Source organism: Rhipicephalus microplus, chromosome 6, assembly GCF_043290135.1.
Source record: "Rhipicephalus microplus isolate Deutch F79 chromosome 6, USDA_Rmic, whole genome shotgun sequence".
In the NCBI taxonomy this organism is placed as follows: domain Eukaryota; kingdom Metazoa; phylum Arthropoda; class Arachnida; order Ixodida; family Ixodidae; genus Rhipicephalus; species Rhipicephalus microplus.
Window position 1 is genome coordinate 5,293,583 of NC_134705.1, and position 22,097 is coordinate 5,315,679.

The 22,097-nt window shown below is 45.8% G+C and overlaps 1 protein-coding gene across 2 annotated transcripts in view; it reads right to left on the minus strand.

Moving 5' to 3' along the window:
- Nucleotides 1-22,097, minus strand: part of LOC119167764 (REST corepressor 1) — a 276,247-nt gene that overhangs the window by 240,669 nt on the left and 13,481 nt on the right. For both annotated transcript variants that reach the window (XM_075865775.1, XM_037419292.2), the window contains exons 3-4: nt 12,199-12,273; nt 6,192-6,244 (exon numbers count right to left, since the gene is read on the minus strand). In XM_075865775.1, coding sequence (XP_075721890.1) covers nt 6,192-6,244; nt 12,199-12,273 — 128 coding nt within the window. The remainder of the gene's footprint in view (nt 1-6,191; nt 6,245-12,198; nt 12,274-22,097) is intronic.

The window sequence follows — 22,097 nt, forward strand, 5'->3', positions numbered from 1 at the left end:
CGTCCGAAGTTCTGCAGCAACTCCTACATTCATGCCGTACAGTACACCGCACATCAACAGCCTACTACCCTCAGGCGAACGGCCTAACGAAACGTTTCAATAGAACCCTGGGAGACATGCTTGCTATGTATATTGATTCCGACCACTCCAATTGAGACGTCGTTCTTCCTTTCGTGAGGTACGCTTACGATACAGCGATTCAATCAACAACAGGCTTTTCTCCATTTTTTTCTTTTATATGTTCGTGACCCATGCAGCACACTCAACACAATTCTGCCATACAATCCTGATGCCTCCAAGTTCAGCCCAGTTTCTGAAGTGGCCGAGCATGCCGAAGAGTGTTATCAGCTCGCACGGTCCTTCACAGCCGATAATCAAGCACTCCGAAAAGATCGCCACGACCGTAATCTTGTTCAAAACACTTTCCCCGTTGGTTCTCTCGTGTGGCTCCAACTGCCTTTCCACTCTCCTGGACTGACTCCCAAGTTTGCACTGAAGTATACTGGCCCTTACCACGTCATACAGCGCCCTTCTTCAGTCATCTATGTGATTGAACCGCTCAAGCCATCTACAGACAAGCGCCTTGGTCGTGAGACAATCCACGTCAATCGCCTCAAGCCCTGCTACAGCCCACCTGTTCTCTCGTCACCTTGAGTCGCCAGGATGGCTTGTCTTCATCGCCGGGGTATTGTAGTGGGGAATTCGCAAGGCAATGACCAGTGGAACCATCTCTGAATGCGAAGCGCGAGCATGCGCACGAGTTGTAGACGCTGGACTGCTAGAGTATTTTTGTCCATACCGGCTGTCTGCCAACTACCTGGCGTCGCTATTAAACTCTCTTGCATTTAGCAGAGAGGGACCAGGCCTTGAAGCTCTCAACATGGCATCAATGCTGCACACAGCTGATTCTTGAACCTGGCAATTTTAATAGATTTCAATGCTCCTCCTTCAGTGGATGACATTAGCAGACACATGGAAGATAAGTACCCAACTCCAGCCCGAACAGCAAAAGTGCTTGAAATAGCCCCAGAACATCAGCTGACACCTGCTGGTAAGTTCGCTTTTCATTGACGATCTATAGATGAGAGTTCGCCTATCTTGCATCCAGGCGCCTTCGGTGGTATACTATCACTCCCAGAGACGCCAAAATTTGGTTTGAACTACCAAGGAGTGCCTCGCTAGCATGGCAAGCAGCGGCTCTGGAACTTTGAAATGCGCTTCTAAGAATTCATCTGGGTACCACTGTGTGATCTTCAGATGTGAAAAATACCAGAGCAAGAGGAAGAGATTGCTGAGCACTGCCTGTGAATTTCACAGCGCATCCCGGGAATCGTGCCGGTGCGGTGTTCTCACCTTCCACCGATTTCCATCCGCAACCAAAAGTGTCGAGCTTTGTTGCCAATAAATAAATGCCGTGAACAAAAAAAAAAAGACTACAAACCTAGAAAAAATGCACCAGTAAGCATACACCTGAACACAGAGAGCTCAGTGCTTGCTGCCATATTGAAAAGCACGTGGCACCATCTGTTACAAGCGCGGCGAAGCAACACCCTCAACTGCCACGCAAGCAGCCGCTCTGCAAATCAGACGCGAAACTTCACAACCGAAGTCCAGCTGTAAGCATGTTTCACGCTGTTCCATTGATAGAATTTTGGGCTGATTTCGTGCGAAACGCCGAGGAGACCTTCCTCGACAGTCCGAAATGTCTGCGGCACGTGCATTGCACACTGGGGAAGCAACTTCATCAGGTACGTATTATCCGACTGAAAGAAACGCGAACAGCGGAAAGCATTAACTGCGGCGTGCCTTGGCTGTGACAAGGTAGAATTTGTGCTGTAAGCCGGCGTCAACGTAGCGCTAGAATCTGGCTCCAACTTACGCTCATGCAACGCATGTGTATCAATCGCCAGTCCTGCCGGGCACTCGGAACACACATGCAGTGCAAAAAGTTCCAGCCAGGACAACATCTTAAAATGCTACGGTGACACTGCCCGAAAGCACATGTAGATTCGCCTAGGGACAGTCAAGGCATGTCGCAGTTCGACCGAGTCGAAAGGAATGATTTCAATGCCGTTCACGTCTCTTTGCATCGCGATAGAAGGCTGTTACAGTTGTACTAAACATGCGCGGTGCATGCATTCACGCGTGAGTCGCAATACGTATATCTTATTGACATGCGGCCTGCGAAAGAGTACGGCAATAGTTTTTTGCCGCATACTACAGGCATACTACACACTAATCGCTGCTATAAAGTGGAACAGCTGAAGTCCTGTTTGAATAAACGCAATAAACATACCTACTCGTACACTTTACTGAGCTCGTAATTGTTCCTGTCGATTGCAATTATATTCTAAAGAGGCGGAGCTCAGAGTTTCTTGTTTTCGACGGAAATCTGTGCAATCACAACACACCGCACCAGCACGATTCCTGCGATGCGCTGTGAACTTACAGGCAGTACCCAGCAATCTCTTCTTCTTGCGCTGCTTATTGTCGCATCAGATGACAGCGCAATGGTACCCAGATGACATTTTACACATAGTGTTCATGTGATGTCACTTCCGCCGTTATCGCCCTCTCCCGCCATGCCCAGGTACCTACGGTAGTTCACGGGCTGCAGCGCGGTTTGCTGGGGGCTCGTCATCTGTTGCTGTGTGCGATGTTGAAAGGAAAGCATTGTGGTTTTTTGTTGTCAAACTTTAACGAGCTCATCGGATCAGGAAGGCCTCGTTCGTTCACTTGATACAAAGCCAAAAAATCAAGATGTGCGACACGTATACCAGCCACCGCGTACACTGGCTGCCCGCCACGACCTACGAGAGCCCATTATCTCCCTTTCACTACAAATTGCATGGCCCAAGAACAAGTGAAAGCCTCGAGTGGCAATTTTAAGAGTGGATGAGCGAAGCGCAGCAGCTCCCATTGAAAATGAGTCATGCAGAGCTAGGCAAGTTTACAAGAGATATAATATTAATACATTGCTGCAGCCCACACTACCAAGTTAGCACCTTTCCCCCCCTAGTGTTTTAAACAGTGCTGATGTTGAGCCTCTTTGATTGAAATTTCTGGAAACAGCCGAGGAAAATATTATGCGAGGTAGATAGAGGCTTCGCATGATGCGTGCCGCGGTAATGCCGGTCATCACTTTTTTTTTTCCCCGTATGTCTTGACACCTTTTTCACCTTATATTTTACTTTTGTTGTACGCTAATGTACAGTGGAGTCCCTGAAAATGATGGAGACCATGTTAGGGAATCAATTGACCAATTTTTAAAAATCCTGACCCCCCCCCAACTCTAACCGATTGGGTATACTTCAAAGTGAACTAATGTTGTTTCACATCCATTTTCAAAGTTTGTTTCAATGCAATACCCGAATTTCCGCAATCGCTATTACGCTTTTAACCGCCTCCCTGACATGCTGATTGTGCACGCAGTGGTTGCGGAAAAGTTTGCATGTGCGGTAATCACGGTAAGTTATCTCTGTTTGCAGGTAAGTGCTCGGCTATAGCACTCAACCGTAATGAAGTTACACCTGAAGACGCAAATATCGCCGAGTTTCTTTAAGTAGTTTTTTCGTTAATCCACGCCAACCACAAACACACAGGAAGTTTTCGGAAAATCGCAATATGCTTTCTCAATTTTAGGTTATAACTTTCGGCAAAAAAAAAAAAACACCCCGAAGCGCTGCTCCCTTTTCGTGGACTACTAAATCAACTTGTCGCACTAGCAGCTGATAATTCCTCAAGCTTGCATCCTGAGGCAAAACTAAACAGGCGCAAGCACGAGGAAACAACACGGTAGCGGTCGGCGACGGAGTCTGTAGGTACCCGGGCATTTCGGTGGCGCATTTTTGAAGTGACGAAGGGGCGCTGCGGGATGCAATTTGTATAAGCGGGCGCAGCCTGAACAGGCGTGTTTTCGCTTTTTAAACTCCCAGAGCCACTGCTTGCCATGCTAGCGAGACGTGCTTTGGCAGTTCCAAACACATTATGGTGCCTCTGGGAGCGAGGGTATTCCAACGAAGGCGCCTGGGTGCGAGATAGGCGTGCTCTCGTCTATGCTTACTGATTGTATTCATGCGCGATGCCAACTACCATGCTTAGAAAAAGTCGTCTCAGCACCACTGCGCCGTCTTCGAAAGCGAAAACAACCCACGCAAGAGTAAGATATTACTCAGGACTTTCTGTGAAGATCACAACACGATACGCCAATCATGCCAATGCAGTGTTTTCCAATCACACAGATTTGCATCTGTAGCGAAAAACACAGAGCTCTGCCACCATTGGATATAATCTCAACGGGCAGGAAAAACTACGAGCCTAGTTAAAGTGTACAAGTAAGTATACTTATTGCGTTTATTCAAGCGCCACGCCAGCTGCTCCACTTAACAGCAGCGATTTGCATGCAGTATGCTTGTATTATGCAGCACCAAATCATTGCCGTACTCTTTCGCAGGCCGCATACCAATAATAGAATATATAGGAACTAACACATGGATGCAGGCAGTGCACACATTTAGCACAATTGTGACGGCATACTATCGCAAGGCAAAGAGACGCGAACGCTGCAGAAAGCACGGCTTTCAACTCGGCTAAACTGCGACATGCCCGGACTGTCATTATACGAATCTGTGCTTCGACTGGCGTCACCCCATTATTTCAAGATCTTGTTCAGGCTGGCCCTTTAACAACATGTGCGTGTTCCGAGCGCACGGCATGACTGGCAAATGATAAGCACATGAGTGATATGTGGGGTTTAACGTCCCCAAACCACCAGATGATTATGAAAGATGCCGTAGTGGAGGGTTGCAAAAATTTTGACCACCTGGGGTTCTTTAATATGCACCCAAATCCGAGCACACAGGCCTACAGTATTTTCGCCTCCATCGAAAATGCAACCGCCGCAGGCAGGATTCGATTCCGCAACCAGCAGGGCAGCATCCCGCAACCAGAAGGCCAGGAGCCTGCTGGTTGCGGGATCGAATCCTTAGTCACTAGACCACCGCGGCGGGGCAAATGATAAACACATGCGATGCATAAGCTCAAGTGGGAGCGAGATTCTAGCCCTACATTGATGCCAGCTTACAGCACGAATTCTGCCTTGCCACAGCCAAAGCACGCCGCAGTTCCGCAGAGTCGAAATTCCGCTGTTCACGTTTCTTTCAGTCACGATTTTACGTATACTACCTGGTAAAATTGCTTCTGCAGCCAGCAATGCATGTGCTGTAGACATTCAGGACTGCCGAGAAAGATCTCCTCGACATTTCACATGAAATCAGCACAAACTTCTAGAAAAGAAAGAGCGCAAAACAAGCTTCCAGCTGAACTCTGGTTGTAATGTTTCACGCTAACTTTGCGGTTTAATTTAATTTCACGTCTGCTCGCGTCGCAGCGCAGGGTGTTGCTTTGCTGCACTTGCAACAGATGGTGCTCTTTGATATGGCAGCATGCATTGGGCTCGTTGTGTTCTGCTGCATAAAGACATGTGCCATATTCTAAAACTGACAGGTGTAACCTGCAAACTGTTAATGCTATTTAGGCTAGACCACCTTCCCAGAGGTCGCAAGTAGATTGGAGATTTGCATGACCAGGTTTTGGCATTCTGGAAGAGCTGCTCGTTCCTCCATGCTGTTCTTCCTCCTAATTACACAGGTAAGCAGCACCACCGATCAACACGCACGAATGGAAATTCTAGAGAGACAGTCCTGCAATGAAAGTTCTGGAAGAAGGCCACTCCAACCAGGCCCCCTATTTCAGATTATGAAAACATTCAGACTAAGGAGGTGAAAAATGAATGAGTTTCAACGTGTCTCCAGTACTGCTTTGTTGGGGCATCAGATGCCTCACCAAATACAAAAGTTGACCGTTGGTGTAAATGGATCACATGGCGCTTTCGTGTCACAGATCAAATGCTGCAATGTGAACAATGACGTCATCTCACGACATCGTCACTTGAGGTTAACGATGGGCCAATCACAGAGGCAGCAGTGCAACGTCATCAGAATAAGAGCTTTCGAAGCAGTACAAACCCCATTAGGCGCCCAAGGCTCAGCTGAAGAAGAAAAAAAGCTTGTTTGTTCTCAGGCGCATGCATAAGAAACCCTGTGACATTCTTCATCCAAAAGCACAAATTCGTGCTACATATTGAATCAGGCAAGTTAATGAGCTTGTAGGAAACAATCACATGCACTCACCTGTTCGGCATTGTAGCTGTACTTCTCCTTGGCGTGTGTCATGTACTCATCCACTGTGGGAAGGATGGCGACTATTCAATGGCACAGGATGGAACAGAGCACTCAAATGCTATACCATGGCGCACACTTCACAGACAAGAGGAGCGCCAACTGAATTTCTATTAAAAAAAAAAACCATGACGCTAACAGTGCGCAGCTTCACATTCACAACACCACGACCTCCCCCCCCCCCCCTCGAGGTGATAAGAGTCAGCTCGCTAGATACACAACAACAGATGGCCAAGGATGAAAGTCACTGCTCTGACAAAAAATATTTCTATTTGGTAGGTGTACTGCCGGATAGTGTCATTAACTTACTATTTTTTTCTGCATAACTTGTTGTGCTGTCAATTATTATGCGGCAAAACAGCATAATAGTATGGGAGCAAATGCAGGAAGCCTAGAATACACTAATTGAACATAGTGACCAAATGAATAGAACTTAAGGCCTAACAAATCACAGTTGGCACCATTGACAACGGCTGCCGTCAAAGGAACTTACAAATGCCTTACAAACGTACAAACTCTATAAAACATGCATGTACAGCAGAAGCTAGTTACAGTGGAGATTTCAAGGGACCAGAGAAAATGATCGAGATAACCAAGTGCCAGATTATCGAAAAAGTAAAAAAAAATAGTAATTAAATGTCTCTAACATCAATACACTATCACGTTCTTGATGAGTACGTAAATTGTGCATTTACGTTGCACAGATGAAGTGTAAAAGCCGTAATTTTAATTATACTGCAAATTTATCCTCAATTTGACTCCCATATGCAATTAGCCCGAAAAGTGCTCGACAGACCACACTTATGCATCATCGCCACCACCGCCGTCACTGCATGATAATTCTTTTCCAGATAATATGGCCGGCAACTGACAGTTTGCCTATGACAGTGTAGCAAACCAGTTTTAAACCAGCCTTGCAGACTGTGACAGAAAGCTCCTCATCTTCGACAAGTTCCACCACATTTAAGTTTTGTGACATAACCTATGCATTGCATCAAGTTACAAGTGAACCTGCTATGTTCATCGTCATCAGTCTTTTGTGTAGCGTGGAACTCAGCGCTGTTAAAGTTCAACATTCATTCAAAAGCAAGTAACAAATAAACAAGGCTACTTGCACTATCAAGGTACCATTAATTTAATAGGACGAGACAATACAACTTATCAAAGGTTATCGCGTGGTAATGCAATAACCCTAGAAACCTTATGAAGATATGTAATGTCCCACTTGAAAAAGCTTTCTTTTCTGCTACGTAATTGGGTATATAAATTTTATTTTTATTTACAAATACTGCTGGCCAGAGGCCAAAGCAGGAGGGGTAAGATAATACAGTTATCATACGTAAATATTAAGAAGATGATCATTTTGCATTCCCCAAACATGTAAACAATAAAATAATACTCCATCTTAGAATGGTCACATTACTTACAATTGGGTTATGTCTGGTTTTTCGGAAAAATAGTGCTAGCCTGGACACACAGAAGCGACAAGACGACCGCTCTTTTTCCGACAATTGGCGCTCTCTGTGCGACTACCTCACTGCTGAAAGATTCACACTAATGCCTGATGGTTCAGCGAACTGGAAATGCGGCGGTAAACACAGACAGAAAGCAAAGAGGAGGCACACAGCACGAGCGCTCAACTAACAACTGGTTCATTCTCACGTTCGAAGGACATATAAGTACACAAGGGTGCGCATGTCAACCGGAATAAGATGATAGTGTGAGCAGCAAGCATGGCTTTCATTCGAAGCACTTGTCTATGAATTATCAATATAGTTAAACTCACGGTCAAGTAGTGATAATCACGGATGGCTGATACATTGATTCTTATTTCTAGAAATGTGATATGCTTCGGAAATTTCACACGTGGTATGAAGCGGAGGCTGGACAAGTACACTTGTTTTCAGAGGTAACAAGTGAGTTTTCAGAGGTAACAGCGTTTAGTGTTGATGTAGTTGACCTATATTATTCTTTGCCGCATGATCGGTTGCTAAACTGCGTTGAGCAGTGCATTGTGGAAGACAATGACGAACTATCATTCAGGAATCGTTCAGGAGTGTCAGAGTCGTTTTTAGAAATTTTGATGTTTTACCTAAATTCAACCTTCATCGTATGGCTTGGAAACCTGTACATGCAGAAATCGGGTGTGTGTATAGGCTCCAGTGTGCCTCCTGCATTAAGCAACATTTTCCTAGGGAAGGTGGACAGTGCCTTAAGCACTAAACTACCGTCAGGCATCAAAATCTTCAGATACGTTGATGATTATCTGATTTTTTTGTAAAGAAATGTTCTGCAGTGAACTATGGTGCTATTTTGGCATGATTCAAGGTGGAGGACATGGGCCTCCGGTTCACATCAGAGGTTCCGAGTAATCATAAATTGCAATTTCTAGACCTTTCTCTATTCTTTGGAGACAATCATCTTTGCTGGCAATATAACCCTCGATCCGCGAAACCTGTTTTAAATTACTCGTCCGGCCATTCCAAGCTTATAAAACGAGGAATTGTTCTGTCATGCCTTCGTTCAGCGCTAGAAAAAAGCTGTACCCACATGGTGCGCTATGGTTTCTTAGCGCAGCTAGGATGGTTATTTGGGGCTGGGTACCCGCCGTATCTAATCGCATCCGTGTGTGAGAGACTTCTGCGGATGGTGAGAAACGATGAAAAAAACATGCGTGTGTTCCTGCAGAATGCAATAAAGGAAACAAGCGCATGGCCCTCATCCCTTACATTCATAAATTGGCGCATAAACTGAAAAGTGTGGGGAACCAGTTTGGTGTGCACGTTGTTTTCTCTGCACCCAATAAATTGGGCCGTATATGTGCCATGGTGCATAGGAGGGCGCAGGGCGCGTCAAGAAGCAGAGGATGTTTGCAGAAACATGAAGAACAATTTGTTAAGTGTTTTTTAGGAGTGGTGTATAGCATACCGCTAACGTGCGGTCGCATGTGCATCGGCCAGACGGGGAGATGTTTGAATATACGCCTCAGGGAGCATTTGAGTTCCTTAAAAGGTAGTCCTTTTTCCGCTTTAGCTTCACATTGCAATTCCTGCAAGTGTCGACCATTGTTTGAAAAAACAAGTGTACTTTTCTGTCATCCGCTTCAAACCACGCGTGAAATTTACGAAGCGTATCACATTTCTAGAAATAAGAATCAAGGTATCAGCCATCCGTCATTATCACTACTTGACTGTGACTTTAATTCGTAAACAAGTGCTCTGAATGAACGCCACGCTTAGCACTCACACTATCATCTTATTCCTGTTGACATGCGCACCCTTGTGTACTTATATGTCCTTCGAACGCGAGAATAAACCAGTTGTTAGTTGAGCGCTCGTGCTGTGTGCCTCCTCATTGCTTTGTGTCTGTGTTTAACCTCGCGCTCCCAGTTTGCTGAACCATCATGAATTACCAACTAGCCAACCTCTCCATCCTATCACACTAATGCCATTAATTATTCTTCAGTGTGGCATAAGTGGACTGTGACTTCATTAAGTTTTTTATCATGTCAATAAAACTCTCTCAGTGGTGAGAATCTAGCAACGACCAAAGCGAGTGCACGGGCTTCCGCAGACAAAAAAAAAAAAAACGGTCCCCCCACCCACCGTGCAAGGCTGCATGCGCTATGAGGGTGTTGCATGAGCGCTTTTCCCTCCCCCAGCCATGATGCAGCACGGCTGATGAGGCCGATGCGCGAGCGGTGCACCGAGCAAGCTGGCAGCGCCTCCGACTACAGCGCCACTGCTATGGGATCACAAAAGGGGGTGAGCTTAGAGCAGCCGGTTTTCACACCTCCCAATTCTAGCTACCGTATTCTGGCCTTAACAGACTAGCAGGTAGCGCCATCTAACCGTAATGGAGCGAACTGCAGCTTTAAGATGGGACTTCTTGAATATTTTTTTCGAAATTTCGCCTCCCTACATAGGAGTGCAGCCTTTACGTCGGCTAACTGAACGCAAGCCTGCGATCACAGCAAGTCTTCTTCCTTTTCTATACTCGAGCTCCATGCCTACTGCCCTCGTTACAGTATATAGAGTATGTGGGTCCTTTGGTATAATTCGGTATATGCCCCCCCCCCCCCAGAACACGTAAAGCATACCTGGTCAAAGCAGCCAGAACTGTGTTCAAAGTAGCCTGACAACAGAGCAAGAGGGTGAAAAACAGCCCGACAACAGAGCGAGAGGGGTGAAAAACAACAGTCTTTGCCCGGTGCCAATTGTGACATTGTGTGCCCCACAAACATTCTCCGATGTTGACAATGAACTCTTTACTCGTGGGACCTCACACTGCGATGTGCTGCCAACTAGGAAATGCCCTCGCCCTTACCTTAAAACCAAATTAAATTATCTTGAAAGCAACGTTCTTCAGTGATAATCAGGCAAAAGTACGCACACGTGCCGAACTATCCAACAACACAAGCATGTCAAGTTTTAAAGTTGGGTGTAGGGGTCTTTAAAAAATAACCAAAATAAAGGATTTTTAAGCGCATTGACATTAGTGCATAAAAATCTGATAAACGGCTCCATTGGTATTTTTTTCTTTATTAGTACTTCATGCACAGTAGGATCTCCCGAGAAAAAAAAAGGGGGGGGGGGGCTTGTTCATATTCAAAGAAATATTTATCATCAGCGAGAGCACCCATTGCAGAGCAATGGTCCCTCCCATGTTACACCAATAAACCTGGTCCTGTAATTGTGGCTGCCATGCAATATTTGATTTTCTGCAGCTGGTTTGTTTATTCAAAATTACATGGCGCCACAGCACCCTGGCCATCTCCCTACCATGGCCGATGTACTGCCACAGCCTCCTGCGGCACTGCTCAACATCCACGTTGCGTCATCTACTCAGTGCCCCCATAGCGTCTGTGCAAAGCAAGCACTATGTGCATGCCGACTGAAGCAGACGGATGCTCCGGCAAGTAAAAGTGAAGCAGATCTTGTACGAGCCAGAAAAGTCAGCATGGGGGCATTTACGGGTGCAGTTTCCTTATGCCTCGATCTGATCACATCCCCGTCCTGGCCCGTAAGTTCACAACGCAGAAAGTTATTTTCTTTATACTAACATCCGAACCTCCGAGAGCAATGTATTCGTCAGTATTTTGCAGTGCTTTCGAGATTTGTTCTCAAATTTACAGAGGCAAGGCTTGGCAAGCATGGCTAAATAAACGCAGTTAGTTTCCCTAATAACGAAGGAATATAGCCGATGCTCTGTCCCCAGCGTGAGATGACACTAAGCGGTAGCTGATTTCATTGCTTATTTATTGCTGGGACGACAGTGGGCGAGCAGCAAGCACAAGTTTGGATCCAACCGGGCGGTAACGTCTGCGTGGGTGCTGCAATGTAGGCTTCTAACCTCAGCCACGGCCATGGCTGCTGGGCTAATCCACTGTTATGAAGCGTGGAAGCTTGGGCAAGTTGGTAGGACATAACTGAATGCAGGAACAGCGCAACCTAGAAGTAGTTACTTCGTAACTACGGAAGCGAAAAAAAACTGTCTTGTTTCTGTCCTTGTTTTTTTTTTTTTTTTCGCTTCCGTAGTTACGAAGTAACTACTTCTAGGTTGCACTGTTCCTGCATTCAGCTAATCCAATGTGTTGCCTGGGGCAACTCACTTGGAGATGGCTGGTTACACTCAAGTGATAAAACATGGCAGTGCCCGTGCATCGCTGTGGAAAATCATCTATACTGCTCGCAAACTTCTCTCCCACCAAACTTCCTGCCTTGCCCTCATATCTTTGCCTTCTCTCGCAATTCACTGTGCTACCCTTAATGACTATGAGCGCTGCCCATGACCATTATTTATTCGTGATCTTGACTTTACCAAAATCCTGAGATGGCATTCGCTGTGTGTCAAGAACAGCCATGGACCCAGTGTAAGCGTACTGTAGCGAGTTTCACACACGTTCCCCTAGCACCAGCAAAGCTTGGCATTCACCAGAGAAGCGAAAAGGGGCACTCACACTTGCTGTCCGAGATGTCGGGGCATGGTGACCACACCAGCAGAGCCCGTTCAGGAGTGAACTCTGGGCAAGGATCTGCAGAACAGAAATATTGCTCACTTTAAGGGGGGATGTGGCTTTCAGTACAAACTTTCTTATTTTTATAGAGATCTTGATAAAAATTGGCATGCTTATAGGACAAGTTTCTTTAACGCTATTGTCGAAATTTCATGAACATATCTTTACAACTTTTTGATATGCAATAAATTTCCCCTTCTGGTCTTGTTCCGAGTGTGACTCCCTTAAAAACATACCACATTTATTCGAATAAAGGCCGATAGTTATTCCCAAACTTCATTACATCAAACACCAGGGTCTGCTTAAGTTATAGAATTTTAAAAAACGTTTTTATTGAAAAAATTGAATTTTTCATCGAAAAAAAAAAAGTGCTGCACCACTAGATCTACCTAAACAGTATTGGAGTCACTAGTAGCCAAGCCGAATCCGGGCCTAAGTACACAAGTAAGGTCGCCATTTTGATCTTTGTGGCGAGTGTTGAGGCGAGCTGTTTGTACGAAGGGCACTCGGTGCACGGGATTTGGTTGCATCGCACATGTGCCTTCCTGTAAGCTTGGTTGTCTCTCCCCCGCCTGAAAGATCGGCCAACAATGGACAGGACCCCCGGTGTCGTTTACAAAATCCTGTGCGCCGAGTGCCCTTCTTCATATATCGGCGAGAGGAAAAACCTACTGAAACAATTCAAACAACACGCCAACAACGTGCAGAAGCTCTCCAAAGTGCGCAGCACAGTTGTCGAGCATGCTGAGACGTTGGACCACCAGATCAATTTCGAAGCAACGATCACCCTTGAAAGTGAGACTAACTGGAGGAGACGGTTACTACTCTAGTCGTGGCATATGCAGCGAACGGCCCAAAACACCAACCGCTCTCTAGGAACCCTTCCCCCAGCGTATACACATAGATTGCGCTCCACGGCAAAACGAAAGAGAGAGGAGTCATTAACCACCCCGCGAGTGCTCTGAAGACGCCGCTGCTACATAGACCCAGTTTCTTGTGAGGAAGGAACCAAGTCCGTTCTGAAACGTCGGGTTTCTTCAAAACTTTTGGTTGGAGTCTAAACCATTTCTCAGTTTTCATACCCATCCAGACAGACATTTGTCGAATGTTTACATTCATACACGACACTGTCAATGTAATTAGCGCCTATACAAATTTGTTTTTATGCTGGCGATCGATCATCTGTCAAATGTTTACACTCATAAACGACAGTCAGTCAATGTAATTAGCCCCCTGAACAAAATTGTTTTTATGCTGACGATTGTGTTTTGTTTAGAGAAGTAACCTGCATTAGTGACCGATGCAACCTTAATACTAACTTGGGAAATGTCTCAAAATGGTGTGAATAATGGGCAATGCTTCTGTCGATTGTTTAGACATTTGTCGATTGTTTAGATTGAAGTCAATTAGCCAAGACTTCGGACACGATATCATGCAGCTTGTCAAGTGCTACAAACTCATTAAAGGGCCACTCACAAGGTTTGACAGTTTTGAGCTGACAAGCGCAATGCGTAGGCGAGGCGTTCATGATCACGTCTGCCAAAATTTTGCAATGCTACGCGCCGCGGAAATGGGTCAAAATTCAAGATGAACGCTGCTCCCCCTCCCCTCGGCCGGCACACGCCTAGAGAATGAGGGCTGGACGTGGACGTATGAATGGCCCTACATACACGGCAATGCAGTGACATTGGTCATCTACGTAGACGACTCTGCTCTGACGTTGTCAGTAGTGTACCACATGACATGGCAAAAATTATTTAAAACAACATGCGTAGTTTATGTATTTATTGCTATAAGAGATTAATAAAACTTGCAAATAAATAATGAGACGCAATTAAACATTGTGCGCATTTTTCTTTCATTGTTTCCCACGAAACGCTACAAGATGCGGAGCTAATGTGCCAGCGTTTCGCATGCGTTCGTGTCCCCGTGGTCAGCGCATTGAGCAGACGACCGCCGTAAAACGCTCCTACGTGTTCGCGCACTCATTGTGCTCATCTAGTCTACCGCGTCTAAGCCAGCGTCTCCAAACCATCCCGCAGAAACAGGCAGAAGACCACAAAGTAATGCTGGTGAACAAAGCAACGCTGCTCGCGTACTCGGGGGAAGGACTTGTTTGGGCACGTCGTGCGCACGTCCCCTCTTGGTTGGATGCCGGAAAGGGTGGGAAAGAGCTTTGGCCTGCGAAGGCTACGCGGAGGAACGGCAAGGGTTTCGAGTTCGCCTCCTCTCATCCTCGTTTCGCGCTGCTTCAAAAAACCTGTTTTCTCCGCTTGTGATGAACCGATTCGAAAAATTCTTGTGGCAAAATGTTCCTCATTGAACACCCAACAACTTCCACTCTCTAAATGAAATTCGGTATGGGGCTTGGTGAGTGGCCTTTTAAGGAAGGCATCTCAGTCTTCAAGACTCAACTCGACATCAGCCGCACCTGCAAAGAAAGGAAAGTCTTTCCTCAAAGCCTGCACCTAAAACGACCTGCCTCAACTCCTGAAGGCTTGGAAGTCGTCACGAGAGCCGAACAACGACTACATTCATGAAATTAACGCCTCTCAACGGAAAAAGTAATTGTACGTGTTCTTCGCCAAGCGTCAACTTGAGCACCGCATACCTGAGTTGATGTCTGCGGTCGACGCGTTCGCGGACAGTCAAGTGATAAAACATGGCAGTGCCCGTGCATCGCTGCGGAAAATTGTCTATACTGCTCACAAACTTCTCTCCCACTTAACTTCCTGCCTTGCCTTCATATCTTTGCCTTCGCTCACAATTCACTGTGCTACCCTTAATGACTACGAGCGCTGCCTATGACTATCATTTCTTCGTGATCTTGACTTTAACAACACCCTGAAATGGCATTCACTGTGTGTCAGGAACTGCCATGGACCCAGTGTAAGCGTAAACTGTCTCGACCCCTGAAGGCTTGAACGTCGTCACAAGAGCCGAACAACGACTGATCAACGACTACCTTCATGAAATTAAACCCTATCTACAGAAAAAATAATTGTACCTGTTTTTCGCCAAGCGTCAACTTAAGCACCACATACCTGAGTTGATGTCAGCGGTCGACGCGTTCGCGGACTCGGTTGCGGCATCGACGGCGCAAAAGCACCAGACCACACAGGATAAGAAACTTTCTTACCTGTTGGACCGGAGTTCCCTTCAAAGCATCCAAAGTACCAGGTTTGTCACCAATCTTTTATCTCGTCCACTCACTGATCGGGAACCTTCTGTTCAAGCAAAGGGACACATCTATAACATATTAACGACGCCCCGTCTACCGAAACTTGTCACGGCTGTAGAGGAAGCCGTTTAGAGCGCGAGGCCGAGTGCCAGAGAAGAAATTAAGCTGAAATCAATTGGGATCCTTTCGAAATTATCGTTACAAAGGACACAGAACTTGGCCACAGAGGAGAACCAGGCACTTCGGGAACTCCGACGTGATCGGAGCCTTGTCATCTTGCCCGCCGACAAGGGCAATTCGCCGGTGGTGTTGGGCAGCGGGGACTACGATTGGAAGGTTTCAGCTCTTTTAGAAGGGGATACATACACGTAGCTAGTAAAGGACCCAACAAAGCAAACACAGACACAGCTAAACAAGCTACTCGTGGAAATTTTCAAGCATTACCCAGATCTCAGAACACTTTAATTGCAACTAATCTGCTGTAACAGATCCGCACTGAGTTTTTATGGACTACCGAAAATTCCCAAGCCTGACGTCCCAATCCGACCGATTGTATATTTCACTTCCTCTCCATGTTGACTCCTTTCAAATTTCCTACACCGAATCTTTGCCCCCCTAACCCGGAAGACACCAACTCACGTCGGTGACTCCAGCCACTTCGTGCAGCTAGCGTCAGAGGTAAGCATTGATGATTACGAGGGCCTGGTCTCGTCTGACCTCCTTTCATTGTTCACCAATGTGCCAGTGCCCTTAGCTGTGTCCTCTGCCCGTGCTGCGCTTAAGGATGACGCAAGCCTGAGTGAAAGGACTCCTCTGGCAGATGACAAGCTCTGCTGTCTACTGTAATTCTGCCTGTCTAGTACGTACTTCTCGTACAAAGGAACTATTTTCAGGCAGAACAGTGGAACTGTGACGGGAGCTTGTATCTCCGTCACGGTGGCAAACCTGACCATGGAGCAAATACAAGAGAAAGCACTCGGCGACTCCTCGCCCGTTACTCAAGTTTTTTCTTTGTTATATGAACGATTGCTCGTGAGTCATGAAGACGTCTGAAATTGAAAACTTCAGACAGCATCCAAACTCCTTGCACCCAGCCATACAAGTCACGGCCGAGAGTAAAAGCGACCGCTGCCTGCCTTTTCTCGACCTCCAGGTGGCAAGAAAGCGCAACAGCCTTGAGTTCTCCGTTCACAAGAAGCGAACGCACACCGGCCGCTACATTCAATACGATTCATTCCATCCCACCTGCCACAAGGCCTCGATTGTGACCAAGCTACTCCAGAGAGCTAAGAACATATGCTTCCATGACACGGAGGGAAAAAAAGAAGAGGCCTGTGTAATTGCGGACCTCAGAAAAAACGAATACCCAAATAACTTCATTTGAGCCACCACCCGCCCCGCAGAACAACAGAGAATACAAGAACCCTAATCAGCATTAATTGTCAGCTCTTCGAAATGTGTACCGGTCCCATACGTTTAGGGAACCAGCGAGATGTTGGCGCAGATCTTCAAAAAAGAAGGAGTTCGCATCGCACAAACGCCTTCATGTGCGCTGGGCCTCCGGCTCCGCCTCCTCCCCCACGCCTCCCCCAACCATGAACAAGGCCCCCAGTGTCACTTACTAAATCCCGCGCGCCAAGTGCCCTTCTTCATATACCAGCGAGACGAAACACCTACCAGAACGACTCAAACAACACGTCAACGGCATGGAAAAGCTCTACATCGGAGCATCGACCATCCTTGAACATTGAAAGCAAGACTAAACTGGAGGAGAAGGTTACTACTCGAGTCGTGGCATATAAAGCGAACGACCCAAAACATCAACCGCTCTCTCGGAACCTTTCCCCCAGTGTATGCACATGGACTGTGCTCAACGGCAAAACAAGAAAGCAAGAGGGGGGTCATTAACCATTTCGCGAGTGCGCTGAAGACGCCGCTGCTAGTCCCAGTTTCCCCTGAGGAAGGAACCAAGTCGGTTCCGAAACATCGAGTTTCTTCAAAACTTTTGGTTAGAGCCTTAATCATTTCCCAGTTTTCATACCCAACCAGACAGACATCTGTCGAATGTTTACATTCGTACAAAACATTGTCAATGTGATTAGCCCCTGTACAAATTCGTTTTTATGCTGGCGATCATCTGTCAAATGTTTTTACTCATAAACGACATAGTCAATGTAATTAGCCCCCTGAACAAAATTGTTTTTATGCTGACGATTGTGTTTTGTTTAGAGAAGTAACCTGCAATAGTGACCGATGCAACCTTAATACTAACTTAGGAAATATCTGAAGATAGTGTGAACAATGGGCATTGCGTCATAATGCAAATAAATGTGTGCATCTCCCTCAAATGTGCAAAAAAGTCTGCTTGGCTACACATACAATTTAGCTTAAGCACCTTACGTTAAGCACCTTGACTTAGGTCTAACGTTAACGAGTACCTTATCCTACACATAAATAACATTTGCTCTGTCGCTTTCGGAAAAACCTGCTGTCTTAATTTTTCTTAATTAGGCTAAAACTTGAGTACGCCTCCATAGTTTGGTATCCCTACACAAAAATTAACATTCATAACCTAGGAAGAATTCCAAGGAAAGCAGTACGATTATTTATAGTAAATTTACGTCAACTGACTCCCCCCACTGAACTACTAACTGCCAATGGTATTGAATTATTACAATTTCGGAGAAAAAAAAAGTCTATGAGTTTTTTCATAGTTCACCATAAGCTATCCTGAGACACCGCAGCGTAGGTTTTCTCCTTGTTAAGCAGACCCACTCCACGCCCCTATCCTCCTTCCCAAACACCAATCTTCTCAAGGACTGACACTTTTCGCTACTCCTTTTTCCCACAAACTATAGATGATTGGAAAAAAAGTAATGGAAGCATTCCCCCATTCCCACGACAGTTTGTTCTTTCATGACTTGCTTAGAACCACATTATGGCCAAGTTGTTCAACTGCTCTTTTTTTTTTCTCATCTTACTACAAAAAATATTTTGTCAGACCCACTTTGCAACCTTGTTTTCTGTTATTTACTGTGTATTTTACTCACTCTGCTTGGAACTTTTGTTCGCAGCATTTTATCAATAAATAAATAAATAAATAAAATTGCTCATTATCAAAAGGCCATCCTGAAAAAGAATAATGTCATGCCAAGCACTGTACTTCAAACAACTTAGAACAAAAGACAGAACTGAAATGGGCCCTCCAGTTGATGAGCATGTATTCATAGAATTCTTTCCTGATCAACAACAAAACATATTCCATGAATTTTAAACCAAATTTTCTGTACGAGGTGGTGTAATACACAAGGCAGAAAGGAAGCTATCTTAAACTGCTTACGCTATATGCTGTGACAGTTTGCAAGCTTTCTTGTATTGATGCTATCACTAACATGATTAACAGCCTAGATTGCATTTGATAATTGAATCATACTTGGATACTAAGAAAGGGTGGCTGTTACCATGATAGCCTATTCCAAATAAGAGCCAGTTATGGCCAATGTATTGGTGGAAAAGGACTTTGAGCAGCTTGTTCGAGGCGACAATTGGGCAGATATAGATTCATGTACCTGCTTCACTTAAGCTCACTTCTACATGTTGCCTGTGGAGCACTTCATCATTCACCCGATGGTGGACAAGCTAATTGGACAAGGCTTTCGTTACTTAAGAACATTCCCCATATCTTGTGAGGATACCAAGCACGGCTCCAAGCACACCTAATGTTGCATCAACGGTGCTTCATTTCACCTCAAAATGCTCGGCCAGAGAGTCTGGGAAGTCGCCACGTGACATGCTGTGTAGAGGTATTCAGTGACAATTAGCAATATGCCTAGGTGCAGCAACAGCAAATCGGTGCGGGCCACTGCACAATGAGCTTGGCCAGGCAGTCTGCAAACGATGCACTATATGCCCATCCGCAGTTTAAAACCACCAGTGGGCGATTTAATTCGTTGCTTGCAATAAAGCACACTGCAGCTTGTCCGTTAACGTGATGTCCTTTCCCACAAAGTTTGCATTCATCTTGTATCGGCGCCATGAGCAAAGATAGCTAGGCTTAGCCAAGACTCCAAGTAGTTAACTCGACCGCGATGTTCGACGTGTCAATAACGCCGTCTTTGATCACGAGTACAGAGTGTAGTCGAGAGTTCGACGGAATGCCGTCTGGTCAGGTAAAGGCATTGGTGAAAAAACAGGTCACTGACCAATGTCAAACTTGTCAAACGAGAACAGAGTGGTTCCACGTTGGTCTTCGTCAGGAAGTCTGAAATGCTAATAAGCAGGACCTATACCCGCGTGTCGGCCCAAGATGCCCGTCTGCAACAAACTCAGCGCTATCCCACCCTTGTGATTGAGTTTCCACTTGCAACAATCTACCCAGTCTAGCTTGCCACATTTTATGTGCACTGAGTGCACACGAAACGTGCACGCACTCATTGCAAAATGGCACGATTTTCGACTGCCTTGTCCTTGCGACGCTCTTCCAGTTTGTCCAGTTGCACGGCGTACTAGAGCAACATGGCTGATGCAGCCAATCGGAGGCGTCGAGACAACCCTCAAACGCTTGTTTTACGGCAATAGCGTTAAAGAGCTCGTTTCACAAAAATTCCGCAGTCGGCACCGTTGGTTGTGAGTAAAACAAAATCATCTTTGCGTGAATGACAAATCGGGAAAGATGCAAATAGAAAAATTCTGGGTGCCAGTGGAAATCGAAACCAGGTCGCTTGCGTGGAAAGCGGGTGTTCTGCCACACAGCCATGCCTCTGTTCGTGAATACAGTGAAAATAGCTTCCTCTGCTTGGAAATGCAGTGAAAGTTACTTTCATGCTTAAAAAAACACATGCGTCCCATATACATGCAGCACAATACAACATGAAATATTGTCGTAATAATGCGTGGTACCAGCATACATTGCCATGAGGTGTCGGAACACGAACTTATCATAACTTCGCAGTTTAAAGCCAGTCACCCACTACAAAAGGAACACACGCTACTGCAGCATCCAGGCCACATAGTGGGTGCATAGCTAGTTAGGAAGATTTCATGCTTTCATTCCCCTCACCCCTTTCCCCAGCACAGGGTAGCCAGCCGGTCAAGAACTGGCTAACCTCCCTGTCTTTCCGCTTAAACTTTCTTTCTCCTTCATGCGCTAAGTATTTGAAACAGAATATTGTATCGCGTTCAGCTCCTAGAAGCGAAGCTTAAGGGTCTCTTTATTTTTGTGTGCTTGTCTTTGAAGGGTGAAGCCAGCTGAGACGGGGAATTGGAACATGGAGAAATAATTTTTCCAGGGAGCCCAAAGCGGCAGCGCCCAATCGTGCTATTGCGGAGATATGATTTCTTGAATATCGGCGTTTTTCACTATTTCCCCAATAATTCTTGCCATCTCTGCATTCGCAACAAATCTTTGAAGCACTTCTACGTGGTTTTCAGTGAAGGTATTTCTGAATCAGATAGAAGAAAGGGTGCTGAAACTGAAAATGTAATATTCAAAAACTCAATTTTTTTGCCATTTTTCGTGATACGAAAGCCGTGTACCCTCTTGAAGCGACAAAACATTTGGAATGTGCACAGCCTGTCTTGGGATCTACACCCACTTCATGACAAGCCTCTCCCACGATGAATCCTGGCACGCATAAACAGGACACCTTCTCGTGCAGGTCAGTCTGATAAAAGTGTCAAAGGCTTCACGACACCCAATTTTCTATCGCAATCGGTGTTATGAGAATTAATCCTTGCGTGTTTAAAAGTGAGCTAGCATAATCTCAGTGTATTGGGTTGAGCACTTAATTTATGATTGAGCATTCTCAAACACGCGAGCAGGCTGAGCTTCCGGCAACACTGGTGCACTCATGACCTGTGGAACAACTAACTGCTTGCTGTGTGTCTCCATTCTTGCAAATGATATCGTTTTATGATCGGGCCACCTTCGTATAAAAAGATGAATAAATGCTTTGCAGCAGCTGGAACATTGGCAATGGCTCCGCACCATACACACACGCTGGCAAAATGGCGCCTGCCTAAGGTAGGCGGGGTTCATAGTTGTAAGGCTTGTTTTACATTGAAATATGTTTCCGTCATACATTTTTCACGTACAAAGGGGATCAAAATTTTTGAGACAATGGGAGCATGTAGCGAATAGCACTGCGCACACACATCCTTTTCTACCTGCCAGCCCTGGCTTTCACTCGCTTCAAACGTGTCCCTTTTGCAGTCGCCGTGGTAGATTTAGGTAACTCTACATTGCGGAAGCAACAAGTCATGATATTGTGACAAAAATATGTAACTGGTAGTGGCAATGCTCAGTGTTAGCCGCATTGGTTCTGGATGCTCCACGACGGCGAAAACACATGTGGCATGCTTTGCCAAGAGACATCACTGCTTGGTAATCTAAGCACGTGACTTGATTTAAAAATGAAACAAAAAAAAAAACAACGCGATATGCATGCTTTCGCCGCCATGGAGCGTCTGGAACCGAGGCGGCAAAAACCAAGCACTGCCACTACCAGATACACATTTTTGTCATATCACCGCTTCTGCAACGACTGCACCTGGTGATTATTTTAGCGTGCATCTAGTTGAAGGGCTAGCAGCAGAAAAGGATCAAACTTCTCTGGTGAGGAGGCGGTGCAGTGCTGCGTGATACAGGCTCCTGTAGTCTTCA